Source organism: Dermacentor silvarum, chromosome 8, assembly GCF_013339745.2.
Source record: "Dermacentor silvarum isolate Dsil-2018 chromosome 8, BIME_Dsil_1.4, whole genome shotgun sequence".
Lineage (NCBI taxonomy): Eukaryota > Metazoa > Arthropoda > Arachnida > Ixodida > Ixodidae > Dermacentor > Dermacentor silvarum.
In genome coordinates, this window is record NC_051161.1 from 32,053,232 (window position 1) to 32,069,795 (window position 16,564).

Sequence of the window (16,564 nt, forward strand, 5' to 3'; positions counted from 1 at the left end):
CTCAGCAATTACTGTGATCAGTAATATGCAAAAGTGAGATCCATGCAGGTGGTTAAAGAAAGATTGCGAAAGTCGCTGCTTGTGGTCTCATTTCCCGTTCCCGATTAATTTACACTATCATTAAACAGGAGAAACAGTGTACAGACCGTGTAAGTGAGCATTTGCAGTTAACTGTTTTAGTAAACATGACCACTTGGGCAGCTAAGAAGATCAGGCTGCTAAGCCTCTGGCCGGGCTTATGCAGAGATGCTTCTACTCAACAATGCAACAGATACAGATGAAAGCACAAGTTTATTAAAAACACAATAGGAAATGATGATCGGAAAATGTGCTATATATAAAAATGAGACTACACAATGAACGCAAACTGCATGCCAAGGCATGCACAAAAGCACCCACCTGTACAGCAGTGCATCAGCAAAACTTACAAGCATATTCACGAATAAAACCATTCAGACTTGCTGCTTCTGCTTACTTATGCAACGTGCATTTCCAAAAATTGTGCACATTGTTTGTGCATTGTGCACAGTTTTTGGGTTTTTTTTTTCCCAGAACATAAATGATGGCACTGATTGAAATGACATGTTGAAAAGCCAGACGCAAGCAGACACTGTTTTGAATGACTGCTGCAGAAGACCTCCATTGCTGCAGAGAGGCACCAGATGCTGAGCGAACTCGTGGTTTTAATGTGTTTAGTTTGATGCGCAGTCGTCAATGAATAAAAGCATAAAAGTCTATTATCTGCTACAATAAAAATAAAGAAAAAGCAAAATGCATGATTCATGCTGTTAAAATGTGCTAGGCATTTCGCTGCGTCAGTTGCTTTTTAGATGTTAGTCTTGGCAGTTTTCTTGGCTTGGCGATCCGGGAGACATTTTCTTTATTGTCCAGCTGCAGAATCAATGAAATGAGAGAAAATACAGGTAGTAAGAAAATAATATTCGATTCTTCTTGCACAACAAGGAATCTTTAGCTCGGGCCCAACTCCAATGCCACCTATTCAAATATACATGTAAAATGCAGAAACGTTTTTTCGAGATAACCAATGGGCCAATCTTAATGAAATTTGTTACATTTGAGAGAGACACTTAAATGCCAATGACTGTTCAAAGTGGAATTTCTACTTAAGGCTTGAATGGCTTAAAAGCAAATTTCAAAAATTGGTAAGTTAAAAAAAAAAAAAAAAGCAGAAGCACGAAGTTTACAGATTTGTAGCTCTGCACCAAGAACAGATATCGTAGTTCTGCAAACTGCATCCGTTAGAGCATCCAAAGCAGACAAATGTGATATGTCAATTTATATCTTACGCGAATTTGTTACATTGTTTACAAGGGTTTTGCAAAAGTCCTACTCTCATATTAGTGGTCTTCCCAAGAGCCATGTATAATACATCAATTTTGTCCGCTTTAGATGGACTATTAGATGCAATGTACAGAATTGTGATATCGCTTTTTTTTTATTCCAGTGTTACAGAGTTGTATACTTCAGTTTCATTTACTGAAAGTTTTTCTACAATTTTTTTATTAAAACATGGTAGAGTGGCAGTTGTCCAACAGTCACTGCATTTTAACTTTCTGTTAAATGCAACAAACCTCATCAAATTTGGTGCAGTGGTCCTACCTAAATACATGGGTATTTAGGTAGGAGCCCCCAAGCTAAAGCTTCCTCTTGAAGAAGAGAATAAATGACGAAGTATCACATTGACACCATCTTTTGAACAACAATGTGGTTGCTCAAGAAAGACATGGGATAGACAGAGAACCAGGAACTTAAAAAATACAGTCGAACCTAGTTGATATGTTTTTCAAGGGACCACAACAAATGTAACAGCTGGGAAAATGTAATCGTGTGGAAGGCAGCAAATTGCCATAGCAACGCCAGAAACAGCTTTAAATGACTGCAAGTACAGTTAGACATATCAGCGCTAATACTGCGACCAGGAACAGTGCCTGCCAGCGTCTATAAGGGACACGTACCATGTTCCGGTTGCGCTGCATCAAATGTACCGGCTGGCTGCATCGCTAAATTTAAGTGACCACCGCGTTCAAACGCAACTCAAGATGCTGGAACATTACAAAATGGCGACCTATCAAAGGGGAACATGATACATAGAAGTCAATAAATAGGATTTAGGTCGGGACCACAAAAACACAACATAGCAGCTGGAAAAACAACAGCGAGGAACATATGAAGTTTTGTTGTGCCGTACTGTGATGTCTGACGCAGTGCACAATAGCATCCGAAAGATGCAGCACCGTTCATCAGCCAAGCAAGGAAGCAAATGCGGTGCACTCCAACTTATGCAAAAATGAAACGTCTGATAATTAGGCAAGCAATGTTGAGGGCATACATTGCAACATTACATTGGAGTGTTCTCTCCAAAATATGGACCAAGCTTATCGATGCATGCTGCCAGACATTGCCGTCGGGCTAGGCCTAACTTGCGCGCCTCGTAGGGAGTAGGCTACCAAACTTGCAGTTTGATGTTGAGTCAACGACACGCAATGCAGTGGCTGTATGGCACTTGGAAAGAAGAGAAACCACCTCTACAATAAAAGTGAGCGCTCAAATGGTGGCAACTTGGTCGTGATCGTAGTCGTAAAATATGTAACAAGCTCGCAAAAACAAAAATGACGGCGGCTGCACTTTTAATTTCGAAATGGCAGGTGATCGGAACCAGCCGGGCTCCATGTTGAAAGAGCTACAACACCGCATTTCGCTCTTTCTATGACGTTATTAATGAAAACTTTGAGCTAGATGTGGGAAAGTTTTTCTTTCTGGGGTTTTACGTGCCAAAACCAGTTCCGATTATGAGTCACGCCGTAGTGAAGGGCTCCGGGTAAATTTTTTTAGTATCTTACTTTATTGTGGGAAAGTTCCGGAGACAATAAAGTAAGATACTAAAAATACAATTTTCTTACCAAAGTAGTGTAGAATCATAACTGCCGTGGCCAGCTTCAGCCTCGTTAATTTGTGCGTTTTGAAGGGCAGGAACATATAACGAAATGCTCATACAACAACCACCTCTTGACTGTATGTTTGTTTCAATGACTCATTTACTTGTACTGCAAGTATATTTTATAGACAAGGTACTATTAATTTGAAAGATCTTACCGCTGGATTGGATGCCAGAGATTCTGTCGAAGATGATGTTGAAGATGATGAATGAGGTTTCGACAGTGATGCAGTCAAGTCAATCTGTAAATAAAGAGGTACCGTAACCATAAATGAACAGAGCAGTGTAAAGTTAGTTTCTTGTAAGGAAAGTTGTGCTGTTGAAGCCAGGTCTTTAGCAATGCCTCAACACATGCTTGGAAGTTTTTTTTCTAATGCACAATGAACAGTCAAGTCCTTTCAGTTTGACATTGCTGCATTTTATAAGTGTTGTTCAATAAACCACATTTCGCTCCCATCGAAATGCGGCCACCATGGCTCAAACAGACAAATGATATTTATACATTTATGAATGTGCAGCTTACATGAGTTTTTTATTTTTCAATGTTTGCAAGAGTTTTGTGAAAGACCACTCACAAATTGGTGTAATATTTCAGAGCGGTGTACAATACGTCACTCTCATCTGCTTTAAATGCATTAGGTGCAGTTTAAAAAATTGTAATATCTCTTTCCACTGCAGAATTAAGAGTTTGAGAATTCCTAAAGAAATACATACTGATAGCAAAAATTGAAAATCCACTTCTTAGAGTTACTAGATTATAAAATGCACCAAACCTCATCAAAATCGATGCAGTGTTGGCCAAATGAAACAATTTCTAAGCATCCTGTTAACAAATCCACAGATACTCATGCCAACATGACTCGTGCATTTGGCGAAGACAATGTATCAGACAAGCCACTCTCGATGGTTCAGTTTCAGTTTTCATCAGTTCAAGCACTATTTCAAGAAGGCCAGTTTCAGGGAGGGAATGGTGCACCCATTTTAGTCTTTTCGGAGAAAATTTCCATTGAAAGATGGTGGGGAACTAAACCTAAGAATGCTATTCTGTCAGAGCACTCGCCCACTTCCTGGAGATCAGTAGAAAGCTGCAACAAAATTATGAAATCACATTTTCATCTGTCGAGAGTCAATGTACGATGGATTCCTTGCCTGCTTACTTTAGTCCATAAACAAGATTGCGCAGATGTGTTTCCACTTCACACAATCTAAAAGAATATACAGTCGAGTCCCGCTACAACGAAATTCATGGGACAGGCAAAAAATTTCGTTGTGGCGGAACTTTGTTGACACGAATTCAGTATGTATATACGTATCTATGTTGCACAGTTGCGTTGATTAACTTGCATATACCTTTGACAAGTGCACTTGCAAGAGCAGATGGCATCCACCATAACCCTGCAGTGGACGAAAGTTCGGCTGACGATATGATATTCGAGTTCAAACTATTGCAGCTATAATTCCAAAACATACTTGCAATGATGCAAAGTAGCATACAATGCCCAATGTCATGGCTACTGCACACATGAATGCAATTACCTCGTCAGATGTAGGCAACACTAGGCGAGTTGCAGCGTTAGAATCAGTGGCCGTCCTGAGCCTGTTCAGGATCCGCTCATGAGGCGATGTCTGTACCAACTCCGTCGGGTATCTGTATTCACGTCTCTGTGGAGTGCAGCCTGGCAGAGAGAGAGAGAGAGAGAAAAAGCTTGCATACTATAGCAGAGCGTACAACAAAGTACAGTGGAATCTCGTTACGATCTTCACGGGAACCCAGAAATTAAATTGTATCATCCAATGTATTATCCAACCGAACAGTATTATCGGTAATGGAAGAAAACACATATTGTCCCGAAAAACGTATTATGGAGAATCGTATCAACGAGATTTCACTGTAATTGGTAAGGTACCACACTAGGGCTAACAGTCTAGTAAAATACCAATTAAGTGGAAGCTTCACCTTGAGAACTCCCATCTAATTACTCTAAACAAAATTCTGCTTCCCACAGTCAATAGAACTAATCGCTCTTCAATGCAGTAAATTAGATTCAAATTGGTTCAGTGTTTGTATAATGAAAGCATCTCTATTTCATGCACGTTAGAATAGGAAAAGTGGAGCTTGCCGAGAGCTAAAGAAGTCCTTTGTATTTATTGTGAAATATTATTTACTTAGCAGTTATGTTTTCTGGGATCACTAGATTGGGCAGTGAGAAGTGCTCTTACTAGGAGATTACCGTGCAAGCTTCTTTATTTCTCTGAAAAGTCTATTCACTATCTTTAATTAAACAACAAAAGTTTAAGGTAAGCAGCCCCAATACCACGCAAGGATAGCGAATGTTTTTGACAGTTACAACAGGACAAACAAAAATGATGTGCCGTGATGAAATGGCACCAGACGTGTGGATCAAATCCGCATACGTTGGACAGTACAAAAAATTGCCACTGCCTTTCTTGAGAATACAGGACTGCGGTGAAATAGAGCAGACAAGGCTCGTCTCTTTCTGGGATGTCCTGGTCTCGTACATGGAGCCAAAACAAAAGAAATAAACTACTTTGACCAACCGATTGAAACCCATGCATTCTATAATAAAATTATAGAATTCCCCTTGAAGGAACACCCTCTTACCTGTGGGTACATACTCCTGTAGGTCATTCCGGAAGAAGTCAGAGACCACCGAGGAGCATTTTGCCATGTTGTTGGCAATGCCTGCACGAAGAGCTTCCGCAATGTCTTGTGCTTGTGCGGTTTGCACAGAGCCACACTGGCAGCTGGACAAAAGCTGGCCGCAGCTGTGCAACTCTGTGGTCTCCAAATCGCCAGTCAAGGCTTTAGTTCTGTCAGCTTGGCCTTGTGCAGTTTCTGTTCCAGCAGCGACAGTTTCCGAGATGCCACTAATGCAGGCTGCCATTCTATCATCAGCAACTCTCTTCTGCTCTGCTAGAATCTGAAACAAAAAGAAATGTGGAACAGGGCTGTTGGAAACAGATCTCTACTGAATACACAGGCGTGTAGTGGATCATGCATCACATATTTACAGGAAGAAACAGCGGAGACAGAGGGAAATTAATAGGATGTCTGCAGCAAATTACATTAAAGGACAACGAACGGATAGCTTTTAATCCAGTAATTCCAGTTCAAAGCCTGAATTCCTCAAGAGTGGAACGAGTTGTTCTCATCACCTTTAATGCTACTAGCTCATAAAAACACAGAAGTGCAGCACAGCAGCAGCGAATGCAAAGCCAAAGGCCAATTACATCACGGCAGCTTGACAGCCACCCACCCTACCGGACAGCTAGGCTTAAGCAGCTCCACTTGTGCAAGCGCAGTTGTGATTTGGTCCAACCTCAGCTACTTCTGCGCTACTACTGTAGGGTATACGGCACTTGCAACTGCCCAAAAATAAACTTAACACCAATCTAAGCTCAAGAAAAACTAGTCCACCAGGCTTCGTACAGAACATATTTGACTCAAAATTATTAGTACGGGGGACAACACTGAGCCTCGCGGAAGGCCATGTGCGATGTAATGAAGCGGCGAGAATCAATCTTCTATCTTGACTCTAAGAGTGCGGTTTGTCAATAGTGACGTCATAAAGTACAATTCAAGGAGAAGGAACCAATTCTTATTCGTACACATACACTGACAAACAGTTCAATCTCCTTAGGTGCAATTTCTTGCAGCAAGGCAACTGCAAAGTTGGACACAGGCTTCAAGTTAGCTCGTCAGGTTGCTCTTCTAAATTGACTTTCCCATTGTAATGATCTCAACCACATTCTGGCACGATGATTAGTAATGTCCAATTTCAGCCAATGCAACTCATGTTAAACCAAAAAAAAAAAAAAAAAAAAAACTAACTTACCTACTTGACACAAGGCATTTCTAGGGCCTAAGTCTCGAAAATGTAGCCATGATGGCTGCGGAGAGAACCTACCAGCAAAACCACAAAATGGTGGTACGGTTTGGTGTCTTGATCTGGCTTTGTCTAGCTCCACAATGGCAACAGGGTTTTAAACAAGCCTGGCGATGGTGGCTGTGGGCACGCCACATAGCAATTGTTTAGCGACACTCTCAAGAGAAAATATATCTAGGATTCTTTGCCAATAGACAGTGTTTATGGCATAAGCCCGTATCCGGAGTTTGTTACTTTGAATGTTCGCAGGATGCTTCCAACCCCTAGTTTTCAAGGACCCTTGAACCTCCTTGAATATACAAGGGTTTTCACAAAGGTTTTCAAGGACTTTCAAGGAGGTGTACGAACCCTGAGCCACATTTTTCATTCTCGTAAGGCAAATTCAAAAACTCACTGTAGACGTGGAAGCCACCTCATCAGAGACGCTCTCTTCCACAACCTTGTGGATGTCGGAAAGGCTGCGGGCAGCCTCTTCTGCCTGTAAAAAACAATGGGCCACATGGAATTGTACCATCCCTTGAAAATGTATTTAGTGCACCGATTCCCATGTGCAAGGATGGTAATATGTGGTTAAAATGTCTAACCATATTTGTGCATGCACATAACAATGTGGTTACAATCTATTGTCGGAAGGCAACGACCCAAGCTTTCTTCTGAAAGCTACATCTCAAATTTAAAAAGCCCCATAGCTGAACATAGATTTACACTTAACGGGGGTTTCATAACACACCAAAATTCACTACTACAAGGACTTTGTGTAATCTGAATCTAGTCATGGTAAACTGGCTCTTTAACCCAGCAGGCATTTCGAAGAGCCTAGCTCGTCAGTGCGATAGCGAATGGCAACATTCCCATTTACAAAATAAATTGCAGAAACAGAATGTGTCCACTTAATTTTTCTTTTACTACATAGAAGGCTGCACAACGTCAGCGTTCAAAAGAACTGTTTATTGTACTCATTGCGTTTGGTATATAATGCAGCACTTTTTCAGCGTTCAAGGCCGTGCTTATTTGGTGTTTGTGTTCTACTTCATAGACAGTAGCCCTTTGCAAGTGCTGAAAGACTTTTTGAAATCAGGCTTGCGGAATAGGCGATATAGAAGCACTGTAAAATAAGGCATTTTCTTTGTTTTCGAATGTATCGTTTGTTATATTGAGGTTTGACTATACATTGTGGGAACGCAGACATAAGCGGCACTGTGGACGAAGAAGACGAGCCACGCGCCAGCGAGCACGTCCAGCCGAGTGGAGCCTGCTGGCGTGGACTGCGGGATCAAGCCGTTTCCCAAAATACATATCACTGCCACAAAGGTTTACTTGCTGTGAAAAATTTCATTAAATCGCGAATTTCATCAAATTTCAGCAGTAAAATTAATTTCACAAGTTCCCAGCACATTCCTGGTCTATAATCTATTATTAGTAAGAACTTATAAATTACAAGGTCCACCACAGCACGGTTATGAGCACCAGCAAGGGAGGTGCAGATCGTGCCATGAGCAATGCATTGGCGTGTCTCAAGGCGTTCGATTCACGAGTGTTTCCTTGCACGGCAGTGCAAATCTTTCACGCATGGCTGTGCGCGCCGCCTGATCTCGAAGGCCATGGCTGACCTCACTTGGTGCTCGCAGTTTTCATCAGATGACACCCACAATTTAAAACCAAAATTATAAAATCAGATATTTGTCCCAATAAAAGAAAAATGTTGCAGTTTTGCCAGAAACCTGTAACCTTTTCACTTGCTGAAGATTACCTCCAAGATAAAGTGCACGGCCCGCGCATAGACAGCCATGCACAGCCACGTTAACAGTAGAAGAGGAAACGTGCATGCTAGCGCAAGAGGGCTTCATTTCAGAAGCCGTGAGGAAAGTCTCTCTCTTTCAACCATGCTAGGGTAACCGTAACCGTGTCTCCAGCATGCTTGAGGGCAACGCAGTACAGCGTACGGCAGCGATAACCTCTGATGCCAAAGGCCACGACGGCAACACCCAAGTGCACGGTCAGTCCATAAGACCAGAATCTCTGAAGCTACGGAAGCGGCACTCATTTTTGTGCAGTTCTCCATTCGGCACCACATGAATGTCATGTACTATCCGCTCAGTATGAGCGACAACACAAAAGCACGTGTCAAACCGGTCGTGCGTTGTTTCACATACTGAGGGCGATAGTACGCTGTTAGGATCAATTTGAATGAACGGCCGCTCAAGCGTTGCAGTCACTATTCACGCGGCTTGAGTTTTCGTGAATAAGGCACCACGCGCTGCTGCCACACAAAGTCTACGGTGCGGCATCAATACTTAGTTTAGGTCATTACTGATAACGGCTTACAATGGAGTTCTCCCTTTAGAAATCCACTTTTTTGTCCGAAGCGACATGAGAAAAAAAACATCACTTTGCCATTCTCGGCGTGCGTGTGGCCGATGCTGCAGCTCTAACGGCAAGTTGTTTACAAAGTGCTGGCTTGCTGCAGTAGTTTCGGCTCCCAGCCAAGTATGACACTTCGCTATTGTATGTAGAATCCACTTGTCCCGCTGACAGTAAAAAATTTCACGCTCCCAATGAAAAAATGGTGCCAGATGCACTTGTAGTTTTGAAATGGCAGATGAATGGAACCAGTCGTGGGCGCCGTTTCGAAGGAGCTACGCAGCCGCATTTCGCTCTTTAGACTTTTTTTAAAAATAAAAACTTGCAATTAGATGCGGAAAAGTCCGGGAAGAAAATTGAAGCTACTTAAAATCCTATCTTCAGACGAAAGTGGTGTCGAACCACAACAGCCGACGCCAGCTAGTGTCGTAATTTATGCGTTCAGAAAGGAGAGTTCACATATAACGAACTACTGATAAAACGACCACTTTTCGCGGAACTATCGAGTTCGTTATAGGCAGGTTCGACTGTATGTGCTTAGAAATCAATACAATTCTTTCTAAACCGCATGCTGTGCAAAGATGGACCTGAAGATGAAAAAGAGCAAGAGGTCCATGCAGTGACAAGGGAAGACAGTGTGTGTGTGTGTGTGTGTGCGCACCGACTAGGAGATAAAAGGATTATTGGTTGGCACACATGTAGTAATCATCTTTGAAGTGCGTCAACCACTGAATCTTTAATCTGCAATCAACTACACATGAATGCTACTGGTTTACTTACCCTAGCCACGCAATTGCTCGTTGCCTTGGCGCCGTCCTGGTGCAGAGCCGCAACACTGGAAACAAGGCCTTCCGAGGACTTGGCCAGCGATTCTGCATTGCTGAAAATAAGGGCAAGGGAATTCACGGCCCGCTCATTGCACTGATTACAGTCAGAAATGAACATTATATAAAAGAACTATTAGCCACAAACACTAATGACAGATGCGAGCTTCATTCTAAGCATGTTGCAGGCAATATGTTACTGTACACCTGCCATCATGACCCGCGCTCTAGGTATATTTTGCCGACTGCAAAAGACGTTGCACATGCAATGTGGCAGTCTCAATGTAATCTGTGCATGCTGCTGTAAATAATGCTGCAAATAAGAATGGCAAGTGCAGTCACTGCCAGTCACTACTTGGTGTTGGTTAGCAATCAGTCAATTCCATAAGCCATTTCTGTGCAGACCGTCAAATACAAACTTTATGGAAACTAAAGCTGCTTGAGGCTATTGTGTTAATGAGGATGGCCTAAAACTTTTCTAAAGCTGCCAGAAGTTTCCGCATACAGCAGTGGAATATTAAATTTTATGACCTCTTCTATAGAGAAACGGAGCCTATACGCCTTCCCGATGAAAAACAAACAATGAATGTATAGCCAAACGAAATATGTAAAACATATGGTCTACACCCAAGCTATCAAGGTATCCATTGCAAACATGCCAAAATGGGGACTTTTGTAGTACTTGCCTCTTGATGGCTGACGTCTGCACAGTGCCTGCTTCTGCAATACTAGCAGACACTCCACTTATCTGCAGAGAAGGACATTGATATGGTATTTTAGTGTTTTGTCAAATCAAATCCAACAGTTTTTAAAAAACGCCAGTTACGAAACTTCAGGATCAGCTTAGATTAGAGTACTTCATTAGGGAAAAAATGTCACTCCGCTAGCGCCATTGCGCTAGTGCTGGCCAGCTATCCGATGCAGTTTTGACCCTCTGAGTGCATGCTCATAGCCTATGGCATGCATTGTGGGGGTGCAGGAATGTTCATTGTTTTCTTTTTTTCCTACATTCGCTTACGGCCAGACATCTGCTTAATGGCACTGACCAAGCGGTGTCACTGTGCTGTATTTAGGCGAAATGCGGTGCTGGCGGCAGATAAGACCGGATAAGTGCCGAGAAGACCCGATAAGTGCTGCATTTCAAACACACTTATAGGCATTGGAGTTTGTGCGCTGTGTGATGAAAACAGTGACAAAGAGCCAAGCGATGTCTATGAAAACTACGAGCCCAGTAAATGCGAGGAAGCTGGGACAATTCTCTGGCTTGTGCAGGATACAATTAACAAATGCTATTAACCCTTTGTGGCGGTTTACTATTCATCTCGGTTGGCTTGCATTTGAGGAAACCTATTCCGATCATCCGTATTTTGGGGTTTGGCTTAGAATCAAGTCTGGCTTAGATTCGAATAAATACGGTACAAGCTTCATAGATTGAGTGAAAAGATGTATACAGCAGGGTACAATACATATGTATATTACGGAAAAGAAAAAATAAATACCTCGGCAATAGTGTTGTCGTTCATAGCCTGTGATGTAAAGAAGAACTGCGAGAAGTTCTCGAATTGCTGCCTAAGAGCAGCCATATTCTGAAAGAGGGAGTAAAGGAAAGAAAGAAAAGGCAGTGTAAAATTACCAATATATATTGTAACATGAACACTTGCTAAGCAACAAAAGTGCTTCCAGGGTTCCTAATCAGCGACAGAATATCAAGTGCAAAACTAATACACTTGATGTGCAGCTGTAAGCAGGCAACACCCAATATTCCAAGCAGAGCAATGCTTCTACAAATGCACATCAGTAGCGCAAGCCAACGGCATTTTTACAAAAAAGAGGAGAACACAACAGACTCCCGTTGAGATGAACCAGGCTAACCCGAATTTTTGGAGATAAGGAATGATGCGTGAACATACATCATTGCTCGATTTCCCATAGCCTACAGCTTTAAGAAACTGCAAATATAACTGAGCCTATTACAGGCCCGAATGAAGCCCAAGCGTGACCTGAAGCTGTTAGGGCAGAACCCAGCCCAGGACCCGTGTCAAAGTGCACTTACCTAGCCCAAGCCCGTGCTGTGCCTTACATTGCTCATTAAGAGCCGGTCATAGTCAGGCGCGTAGCCAGGGGGGGGGCTGATGGGGCTTCAGCCCCCCCCGAAATTTTTTCGTGCCGGCATGCACCGCCGACCAAAACTACCACCGACGCCGGGAATAATAATAATAATAACAACAACAACAACAACAACAACAATAATAATAATAATAATAATAATAATAATAATAATTTACTTCCCATGAAAAGAATGACATGGTGGGGTTCTGGATAAAAAGTTGCACGCAGGCAACTTGACCAGCCCAAAAACCCATCAAAGGCAACAGAGGGCGTCGGGCGCTCACATGTGAGTAAACAGATGGGAAGGTGTCAATTAAAAAAAAATGTGTATACGAGACAGGCAGTAATACACTTTAACAATTAGAAAAACACGTAGTCTGCATTAACAAGGAAATATTGAATTTATACATGAGCATTATAGATTACATAAAGAAAGTCTTATTACACGAAAACAGGAAAAAAATAGGGAAAAAAACATAACATAGCACTATATTCAGTGAAGCATAAACTAAAGCAAATAAAGGGGGGAAAAGTCATACAGTATTGCATATGAACAAACTCATTAAACAACAAGGATTAGTTTGACTGAAAGTAGTTGTGCAGGCTGCATAATGACAGAAGGTCTATTTCTCGCAAGGCGAGGTTACTGAGGTGAAGTCGGAAGTGTATGTCGAAGCATTTGTTGACCATAATTAGTTCTTGAGTGCAGAATTCTCCATTGTTCAGGTGTCCTAGTGTATCAAGCTGCGACATGTTCGTGTAGGCGAGCTATGTTCAATCATTCTGCATTCTGTCTACAATGTCTTTTTCACGCTCGAAAGACATTTCGGCACGAACATTGTGAACTCGGGCTGGATTTCGTGGCACCTGTGGTGGATTTCGTGGCACCTGGGGTCACGTAACGCAAGGAGCCCCATCCGAGCACAAACTTTCAAAAGCTTTTCGATAGCGAGCGGGCGCGTTGCGGCATCTCGCAGCGGCCGCGGAATATACAGAGCGCATGTATTTCAATTCCAAATTTTATGGGTGTAAAGTTCTCATAAACTTTTGACGCGAAAGGTGCACTGACATTTTTAAAGGCGTGCTTCAAAAGATTTTCAATTCTGGAACTTTATGGGGTTAATGCTGTTATAAACTTGGACCAACATGCATGCATTGGAGCCCTCGTGTCCAAGCCGTTCCAGAAATGAAAGCACGCGCTCGCAATCTTCCACACACACGAAAATACTAAATATTACCGTGACTGTGAGCTAGCAGCTGATAATTTTCTCCAAACATTATCAGGACGCGTGCCCAATGTGATCGATCAGCTGGACCAGGGCAGGCAAAGTAAAATTTGAGAAAACAGGAGAAAGGAAATGGCCTATTATTGAGGAAATTCTTTTTGCGGGCTACAAGGTCTGGCTCTCGTTGGCCAGAGGGACAGTGGCCCTATGGATTCAAGCATAGGCCTCCCTGAAAATACAGGTATTTTCAGAGCGCTTCTTCGCATGCGAGCTGATTGTGGAGATAAATATCTGAAGAACCATTTGGAAAGTTGCCCCAGTAATGCCTCGTATTTAAGCCCAGATGCACAAAACCAAGTTATAGAAATTTTTGGCGGAATTATCAAAGAAAGCCTAGTTGCTTAAGCAGGCTGCTTCTCCGTACTTGCTGACGAAACGACGGACATCGCCGGAATCGAACAGCCTACTGTTTGTGCAAAGTACCTAAACAAGGATGCCAATGACATCGAGGGAGTGTTTTAGGTTTTAGCACCGGAATAGATGCCCATCTCTCATTGCGACTGCAGGTTCTATGTAAATGTGTACAAACGGTTCCAGATTCTAGTCACCCTTCCAGTGACCACTGCCAGCGCAGAGAGAATATTTTTTTACAAGAGTTTACTAAAAAAACTACTTGCGCTCCACAATGTCTGTGAAACGCATGGTTAGACTGGTGCTTCTATACACCCACAAAGACGTCGGCATCAACGTGTCCGAAGTCATTGACCGCTTCGCTCAACTTCCCCGCCGAGAGAAGTTTGTCCTTTAGATAGCGACGCAGCAAAAATCAATGCAACTAAAAAGCTCTATTCCTTCAGGTCCATAAGCTCGTAATTGCGAAAACGTATGACTGTTCGTTAGCTTTTAAAACCGCAGAAATTTTAGCCGTTTATTCTAGCAGTTAGCATCATGATCAAAATTATCATTCGAATACGAAAATTACGAGGACATCAATAACCAATTTTGACCGACCTTGCTCATTGAAAGCCCGGCCCACGATGCGTTTGCCAAAAATACACTCGGATATTGGGTAGTAACTTGTCGCATCATCTGTGTCTTTCGCTTGTCCTTTTCTTTCCTTTTTAGCTACCTGCTTTTATTTCTTTTTTGAAACGAAGCAAAAGCCTCCTTTAATTTTGGGTGCAGAATAATTGTTGCCGCTGTGCAGGCAGTTAAATTACACATTTTCGTACTGATTTCTGCATTATTCCTCCATTATTCTACCTGTATGGTGCTGTCGCGACCGCTGCATGGCCCGAGTACATATCGTGATGTCTGCGATCATAGTTTTGTTCTTGCCTAGATCATCTGTCTTTCTGTGCGCAAAGTTTACTATCTCTGACTCCGCAACGTGTTTATTTGTCTTGTTTGACGCATAATATACAGTGACGTTTGCTTAAATACGTAGATTCATTGGAGACTTAGACGTATATTTAAATATCTCGTTGCGAGGTGCTGTGTATACAAGCAGTGAACTTTGTTTCTGCAGCGACACTTTTTTGCCCTTCATCAAGTTGGATCTTCTCATTTGTATATTCCATTCCATTTTCGCATTTCTAATGTATATTTTGCAGAACTCCTACTTTTATGTGACTGCCACAGATACGAAGAAGAGAGGATTGCCCTTCGGACGGCTTTGGGGCACTTAGACGACAGGTTTTTTACGGAGGAAAATATCTTGGGCGCGTGGCCTCGTGCGTCTGCTATGTGCAGGGCTATAAAGGCGCTGCTGTGTTTTTTGAAGTGCACAAGTCTGTATGACCGCCTGTGACGAAACTCAGCGATGAACGCTTAACTGTATAAATATGAAACGTGTGAACTGTGAACTTCTCTCTTCCTTCTCTTTCAATCCCTTCTACCCCTTCCTCAGTGCAGGGTAGCCTACCGGGCTCAGCATGTTTAACCTCCCTGCCTTTCCCTTATGACTTCTCTCTCTCTCTCTCTTAATTTTATTTGTACTCACTGTTGCGAGTATAATCTCGGTGTAATTACAATACACGACCGATAACAGCTGCTCCTGCGTAATCTATTGCAACGAGGGACAGCGTCATTGAGGTTTTTTTCCTGGCCGTTGCATATGTGCAAAAATGTAAACAAGGTTCTTGAATGACGAAGATTCATGAAAATATTTGTCCTCAACTTATTCATTAGATGGCCTTTACGTTCTTCATATCAGCTGTATACATTGCTTTGCTGGTTTCGAACTCATATAGTTCTAATGTCCGTGTGATATTTTCTTTCCTTATTAAATAGACAAAAAAAAACGCAGCCGCATTGACATCAGTTATTTCTGCCAGAATTTTTAAGACATACGAATATATTCTTTTATGAAAAAATACATATTTTACTTGACAGTGCGTAGCGTTCAATAATTCGTTTGCAGCATCTAATATACAATGACATTGGCAATGCAGTTATTATTCATGTATTTGATCCCTCGACAAATTCTATAAGGAGGAGGCCGCGCTGCAACCTCAGCCCCCCCCGAACAAAATTTCTGGCTACGCCACTGGTCATAGTGTACTGATTTCTGCATATGTTTAACAATCTAATACTATTGTAGAAAAGCTGGAGACAGAATTTGGAAATATCATAAAAGAAGTAAATAGAAATGCAAGGACATTCTTGATGTGCCTCTGCAGGATGGTAACTAGGTGAGGATGCATATGTTTTTTTTTAAACACCGGGGCACCAACATTTCAGTTAGTGATGCAATGTGCACAAACATTTAGCTTAGTGAAGCAATGTGAAATGTCAGCTTTTACAACAACTGCAACGAATTGCACAGTTCCAGCAGGCAATGAATACTTAACAGCTTCAGTACCACTGCATAAAGGAAGGCATTGCATCATGACAATGCAATTATCTTTTCATGCCTGGTGTGTAGTGTTAAGGCTGTTTCATTTATCATTTTCTGTCGTGGATGAATAGCAGATATAGTTCTGTGGATCACTCCTGTTAAGGGGAGATGCTCCTCAGAAATATTTCTTTTTAAATAATGATGCTGGGCGAATGAAAATTCTACCACTTGTAGAGCTTGATCTCTTCATTCGAAATCTACTTTTGGTTTAGGATATCTCGATGCTTTCATGTCCTAAGTGCCATGCATAAGTGAGAAGCAGTGCATGTTTGTGCAGCTGC

At 42.1% G+C, this 16,564-nt stretch overlaps 1 protein-coding gene across 1 annotated transcript in view; it reads right to left on the bottom strand.

The window, feature by feature from the left end:
• Positions 1-578: 578 nt before the first annotated feature.
• LOC119460969 (kinesin-like protein KIF11) overlaps positions 579-16,564 on the bottom strand; it is a 47,821-nt gene continuing 31,835 nt past the window's right edge. Inside the window, exons 17-24 of the mRNA XM_037722131.2 lie at positions 11,549-11,635; positions 10,736-10,797; positions 10,006-10,105; positions 7,259-7,342; positions 5,580-5,898; positions 4,493-4,632; positions 3,115-3,198; positions 579-891 (exon numbers count right to left, since the gene is read on the bottom strand). Of these exons, the coding sequence (XP_037578059.1) occupies positions 799-891; positions 3,115-3,198; positions 4,493-4,632; positions 5,580-5,898; positions 7,259-7,342; positions 10,006-10,105; positions 10,736-10,797; positions 11,549-11,635 (969 nt within the window). The 3' untranslated portion in view covers positions 579-798. The remainder of the gene's footprint in view (positions 892-3,114; positions 3,199-4,492; positions 4,633-5,579; positions 5,899-7,258; positions 7,343-10,005; positions 10,106-10,735; positions 10,798-11,548; positions 11,636-16,564) is intronic.